The following is a 7,077-nucleotide window of genomic DNA, read 5'->3' as shown; positions in this document are numbered from 1 at the left end:
ATGAGTGAAGAATGGAAAGAATTAATACTGAACCATGTCAACAATACAAATAATTCCAATCAAATAATTCCGGAAATAAATAATGAGGATTTATTTAAAAACTTTATGAAGGAGATCAAATTAGAGCCGGTAGACGATGATAGCTCATCAAAATTATCCGAGTATTCGGAAGTGATGAAAATCCCAAAAGATATCAAAACGGAATTGGAGACCAAGGAGTACCCGGTGTTTGATATGCTAAATGAAGGAATTCTCAATGAGAATACGATAACTCAAGAGAAGTTGAACAATCTTCTCAACTTTATGAATAGTTTTACGGCAATGTCCCCGTCGGATAACAATTCGAATGAGACGGTGAATAATGAGATGGATATGACGGATGCGGATGATGAGTGGCAGGCGGAGTTTAAAAAGTTGGATAGGGAGACGCATTGTAAATTGGATAAGAAGGCGGAGGTGAGTGGGGAAATGGGGGAGGAGCATACTGTACATATTAACCGTAAAACCGCTAATAGAGGCGCCGCGTCTATTACAGGTTTTACGGTTAAAAAATAAGAAATGCAAAACATACAGTAAGAAAGGAATATCCTAGAAGACCCGGAAAGAGTCTAGTGTTCAAATTTTTCAAAAAAGTACTCTGGATACTGTATTCGGGAATAAGGGTATAATTATTTATTCCAGGTTGAAAGGTTTTAATACAGAAAGTACTATTCTATACAACACATCAGAAGATTTAGAGCAATTGATCCGGGTTACTGTAGTTTTCACGACGGGACCATTTGAAAGGTCTTGACACGCTGATTCTGAAAAGATAAGTTTCATTGTTGAGACCGATGCAAAACTGTCTGAAATACAGCCGATTCAGTGAATGTCAGATTTTCGAAAATCTGTAACTTTCTTTATTTCTATTGTTTTGGATTGATTTTTGGCGGGTAATAACGAGAATTGTTTGGTATATAAAGTATAGAAAATTTTTGTGTCATCTATTGGATTTCTGAAATTTTCAAACATTTTTTTTTAATCAGCAATAAAACAAATGATCTGACTCATTTCTCCCCAACAAACACAAAAAAACAAGAAAAAAGAGAAATAGACGGTTAGAGACCTCCCCGCCAAACAATTGCTAAGGAAGAACAGATAGGACTGAGCAAGACAAACATCTCCCAACGATATTTAAAGCGTAGATCAGAAAAACTTTGTGCATTCAAAAAATGTTATTAGCTTTAAGTATACTGAATTTTTATTTTACACCTGTGAGTTTACCAAATCTGCAATTTTGCCTCAAAAATTAAAATAAAATAAGAGCGGTGTGTCACTGAGGATCCAAGGAGGGTATTTTGATGATTTGAATCTCATGTTCTCGACACACAAAACCAGCCGGCAATGACTAACATTTTTTCATTTTTTTTGATTTCAGCCGGTTTACAACTAATAATATGCCGTCTATGATAACTTTCTTAGTAGACTACTGTAATTAACTAGGGAAGGCATCCAGGTGACCGTGGAGTTATGGGATGTGACCTATATCATTGGAAAGCTAAGAAAACGCTAATTCCAAATATATACTCAGTTTTTGCGCATGTGGTCTGGTTTTCGAGAAAAAAAGAGATCAAAGTTTGGGTATATTATCAGCGTTTTTTTCAGCTTTCCAATGATATAGGTCACATCTCATAACTCCATGGTCACCTGGAGGCCTTCCCTAGTAAGATACATCATTTTGAATCACAATTTGAACAAAAGCCTTTCGGACCGATATTTTTTGAAAATTTTGTCCTGAATACCGTAATTTTCCTATAAAACCACAAATCGCTATTCTTCAGGAACGTCACCGCCAAATGGCAAAAAACCGTGAGTACGCTCGGAAATGCGTCCAGAAAAAGAAGGACTTAAGGAAGCAAGCCGAGATGCAGAGTATGCACATCCTACGACGAATTCAACTTCAACAGAAATTCAATTCGATAAAAGAGAGGAATGGAAACTTTGCAGTCTTTCTAAGGATAATGGAGGGCGATACGGAAGCGGTGGAGCAGAAAAAAATGTACGAAGGGAAGAAGTTAGAGATGAATAAGAAGTATGATGAGATGTTTAGTGCCGACGAGGCGGTGAACTTGAATTTTCACGTGAGTTGGTTTCTAGGGGGTACTGTAGCGCTAGGATGTAACTGCAAACTACCATAACCCATGAGTACAGTAGTAGCAAAAATATGAGTTGGTTGAGGGTACTGTAGTCTAATCCAGGTTACTGTAATTCCAAAAATTCCAGAGACTCGCCAGCTCACGGGAGGAATTCGAAAAAGCTGCAACTGATCTTCAGATGAAAAATGGTGTGATTGGGACGCTGGGCTCTCGAAAAATTCGAGCGAAGCAGCAGATGGAGTGGAGACAACACTTGTATAATATCTCGGTTCATGAACATGTGAGTTTTTCGTATTTTTTGAAAAAAAGCAAAAAATTAGTAATTTTTTTGAAATTTTAGAACTTTTTTGGAGTCTACTGTACCAAAATGGTTCAAAATTAATTCTGGCGCGCCTTCGACGCGTTTTTCTGAGAATCGGAAATTTCTGTGATAATGGCAATTTTCACTACACAAAAATTATTTGGCGCACTTTGGGCGCGTATTATTCCAGAAACAGAAAGTTTTTCAGTCAATTTGCAGATTTTGGCTTTAAAATCTGAGAAAAAGTTGATTTTATTCAATTTCAGTTTGAAAAAGGGTTTTTGCATCAGTTTTGATGAAAAATCTCAAAATTAGAAACTGCACAATTTTTGCGTGTTGAGAGCCTGTTTTATCTGAAAAGTTCTTTAATTGGTCGTTTTAACACGAAAATCTCAAAATGTGGATTTCAAACAGTTCAAAATTCTTTAAAATTGGTCTTTTTACTACTACAATCTGAAAATTCCAATAAAATCGCGTAGTTTAGTCATTCTTAAAAAAACATAGGCAGTTTTTTCCATACCAGTTCAGTAGCGCGTACTTTCTACTCCTGAAAAACAGTAATTTTTCCAGAAACTTCGTCGAGAAATCGAGTTATCGAAACTAGCAGATGAGTATGTCCGTTCGACCGTCCCAGCCGCCGCTCCACTGATTCAATCGATGCCGAAACACCTGTTGGATGAGATAATAAAAAATAATAGAACCTCTGAATTGGAGGAATTTTATAGATTCGTAGGCGATAATTCTAGCATTATAGATGATAGTTGTAATAGTAGTGAGGTGAAGGAAGAAAAAGAAGAAACGGTTGTTAAATAAAGTTTTGACTTTTTCATTTTTTATTTGTGAATGGGAGATATCCGGACAGACAGTGTGACAGACAAACAGATGTAGGCATCCGAACAAATTGAATTTCTAATCTCCGGTCGTTCGGTTTCGAAATATTGTACAGGAAATCGTTGATTGGGTATTGAGTGATTTTCACGCAGATATCTTATTGCTACAGGGGTAATAATTCTGAAAAAATACTCAACCGTAAATTGATAATGATCGTCTGATCTCGAAGAGGCCGTTCTAACACCAGAAGAATGGGTGACAGAAGCAAAGACAGCCAAAAATCGTATTGTTTTTTTCCAGTTATATTGTCTAGTTTCCAACATTTAAAAATATTTTTTCTATTTCTCCACTATCTTCTTCTTCAGTTAAAAACCTCTCAGCATCTTGTTTTTTTTTGTTTGTTTCATCACCAATCCGTCGGTTCTTTTTTCCATTTATTTTCTATGATCCAATAGACTATTTTGTTCAAAATCTAAAATCTTACGGAAAAAATCTTATGATAGTAGTAAAAATAGTTTTTTGCTGTTTTTTTTAATACTTGCTAGGAAACGCCTCCAGGTGACAAATTATTGCCCTTCTGACACGCGAAAAATGTTAGGAACTTTTTTGCGATTTTTGCGTGTTTAAGACGCACTCTCTGAGTCAATCGAGCATCGATCAACTGACCGTAGGCACACGAAAAAAGTTGACCATCTCCGATTTGCCTATAATTTTGATCAAAGATAGTATCAAGTGTTCTCAGCAAATTAGGGTATTTTTTGGCCGGGTCCGTCACCTGGGTACCTAGGAAAATCAAAAAATCGATATTTTTCGAAAATTTTTCCTGAAGTAGTTAGGAATGAAATCTCAACGGGAAATTAATGTAGGCACTATTTTAAGCATTTTTTGTGTTCAGAAGAAAATTCCAGCTCAACACCTTCATTGTGAAAATTTTGGCTCTTTATGATTTAACGGGGGTTTTAAGAATTAACGGGGGTTTTATAAATAGACGGGGGTTTTAAGAATAGACGGGGGTTTTGAGAATAAACGGGGGTTTTGAGAATAAGCGGGGGTTTTCGACAAGTTCTATTTACTTATACTAAAAAAACCCCAAAATGGTCAGAAATGACTACACTCCCTCCAGTATACATTTTTTCATAAGCTTTTCCAATTTTTTTGCTTTTTTTTATATTTTTTCTGCATTTTCTCATTTACTTTACTATTTTGTACGTCGCATTGTTTTTTGATCAGAGAAGTGTAATAATTGTCCACCTTTTTCTTTTGCTCTACATTTGAAATTGACGAAACGGCGATGTTTCGGGCGAAATATAATTGGGATCATATGGTAGATGATTATCAGAGTGCAGTAGAGCGCATGTTTATAAAGTGGGCGAATTGCCCTACAAATGGGCATCTTGCCCTACTCCATCCTCACGCACACCCCCACTTCTTCCACCCCACCCTTGCCCAACTCTTGCCCAACCATCGCCCAGTGAGCAACCTGCCCAAAGTGAGGGCAATTCGCCGAAAATAGAGGCAAAATGCCGGCAAGGCGCAGAAACCTCGCCTAAAATTCCCTGAGTGGATCTTCTTCGTACAATAAAAATCAACAACCAACCTCTTTCGGATGTATTAGGCTGGTGCATAAGTTTCTTTCTTTTTTAAAGGTGTGACTTTGGTCCTCGGTCTCTAAGTGGTGAGATTGTTTTTCAACCCAAACTTTTTTGCATTTTTATTACCTATGTAGTGGCTAACACATAATGTATCAAGTTGGTGCCTAGACAGTCCGTTCGTGAAAACGATGGCTTTTTCGGTCGCCGACCAAACGCCTATTTTGGAAAGTTTTTTGATTCTAGTCGCATTGGTATTAAAGTGCTTAGATTTTTATGAAAAATAAACTGCAGTTTCTAGAACAGAACTTTATCTTGTTATCACATTTCAGTTTTTAGTCGGAATGTTAAAAACAAAAAAGTTACGATCAGACGATTGAGAGCAACGAGAAATCATGGTTCAGCTGGGTTCAAACAGATTACATAAATATTTGAGAGAACATTTTTACAAAACTATTTGTAAAAGTTAGAGGAAAACATGAGCAACTTATGCCATAAAAAATTTATGGAAAAGCATTTCAATTAAATGATGAAACTTGGGTGATGTATTTTCTATGATTTTTGCGCTTTTGAGAAACTTTGAGCAGTAGACCTGGGTGGAGTCTAGGTCTCTTCTCAACGATCCCAAACAAGCCGGAATTATATTCTTACAAATAATCAACAGTAGATACATTGCTCTAAAGTTGTGCAAAAGATCTAGTGGATTGACTTAGAAACAGGAGCTGTAGGCTTCATCAAACTTAAAAATCACATGATTTTGATGAGATTGGCTTTGCGCTTCCTGTGAAATGAGGGAAAGTGCTTAAACTTTTCAAACAAAGTAGATTTAGATACATCAATGTCTACTCTACTCAATACTAAACATTTCCACTAATTTCCTTAATTAGCGTTAAAGAAAAATCGAAAATACTCGCACATGCCTAACTTGCTGATCCTCACCTTTCTTCAGGGACCGGCACTAAACTATGATTGCTCAATTCAAATGTTTTTATTATTTTTTTAAACATAACGTTCCTTGCTTGTTTTAATTCAAAATAGCTCACCCATTCTCGTCAACATTTTCTAGGAAAAAAATTGAGACGAAGAATGGTACCACAAAAGGGTTCCTCGAGTATTTTGACTTGTCTACGGCTGAGATTAAGCAGATGGCGGACGTCAAGTCACAGGTAGAATCACAATGAGTTATAGGTACTAACCAACTATATTTCTCTTTGTGTGAGCAATTAGCCTTCAAGAAATTTCATGACGAAAATTGTCCAAAAAAAGAAAGAAACTTATGCACCAGCCTGATAACACCCCAGATGTTGAAAACGATTTGAGTGATACGGTTAAGTTATTGAAATGGGACATTTGAAAAATAGATGCATTTGTGTCGCATCATTATATATACAACCCTTTACATACCAGGAATCTGGGATATTCTTCTGTATGCGGCCCAGCCATCGCTGATAATCGTTGTTCTCGCAAAAATCTCTTTTTTATGTATTTTTTTTTCAGAGATCATACCAGGTTTCCGATTACGTCTGATTATGGGCAGCAGGATTATCGAATCTACCTTATTAGTCTTCCTTTCCAGCAATCCAAAAACCCAAACAGTTGGACGATCTACCATATGATCCCAATTATATTTCGCCCGAAACATCGCCGTTTCGTCAATTTCAAATGTAGAGCAAAAGAAGAAGGTGGACAATTATTACACTTCTCTGATCAAAAAACAATGCGACGTACAAAATAGTAAAGTAAATGAGAAAATGCAGAAAAAATCAAAAAAAAAGCAAAAAAATTGGAAAAGCTTATGAAAAAATGTATACTGGAGGGAGTGTAGTCATTTCTGACCATTTTGGGGTTTTTTTAGTATAAGTAAATAGAACTTGTCGAAACCCCCCGCTTATTCTCAAAACCCCCGTTTATTCTCAAAACCCCCGTCTATTCTTAAAACCCCCGTCTATTTTTAAAACCCCCGTTAATTCTTAAAACCCCCGTTAAATCATAAAGAGCCAAAATTTTCAAAATGTGTGAAATTTTCGAGATTTTTTCATGAAATCGCTTTTATCTCGGCAGAGACCCGAGAAGACAAGGTTTTTTATTTAAAATTCGTAATCTACATAAAATTTGGTATCGGAAACACGTTGTCCCTACTCGTAACTCTAGATCCCAAGAACGGTTTGTTGGGGAAGAATGAGAAAAACTGCGATTTCAATTTTCAAGTCCTTCCAGTAAA

The 7,077-nt window shown here is 36.4% G+C and overlaps 1 protein-coding gene across 1 annotated transcript; it reads left to right on the top strand.

Moving 5' to 3' along the window:
- Positions 1 to 3,249, top strand: GCK72_011712 (uncharacterized protein; the record flags this gene model as incomplete). Its single annotated transcript, XM_003093784.2, has 4 exons — positions 1 to 456; positions 1,821 to 2,120; positions 2,263 to 2,415; positions 3,007 to 3,249. 4 exons carry the CDS (start codon positions 1 to 3, stop codon positions 3,247 to 3,249), a joined length of 1,152 nt encoding a protein of 383 aa, XP_003093832.2.
- Positions 3,250 to 7,077: the final 3,828 nt, after the last annotated feature.

This window comes from Caenorhabditis remanei, chromosome III, assembly GCF_010183535.1.
Source record: "Caenorhabditis remanei strain PX506 chromosome III, whole genome shotgun sequence".
In the NCBI taxonomy this organism is placed as follows: Eukaryota; Metazoa; Nematoda; class Chromadorea; order Rhabditida; family Rhabditidae; genus Caenorhabditis; species Caenorhabditis remanei.
This window is presented reverse-complemented; position numbering and strand designations above follow the sequence as displayed.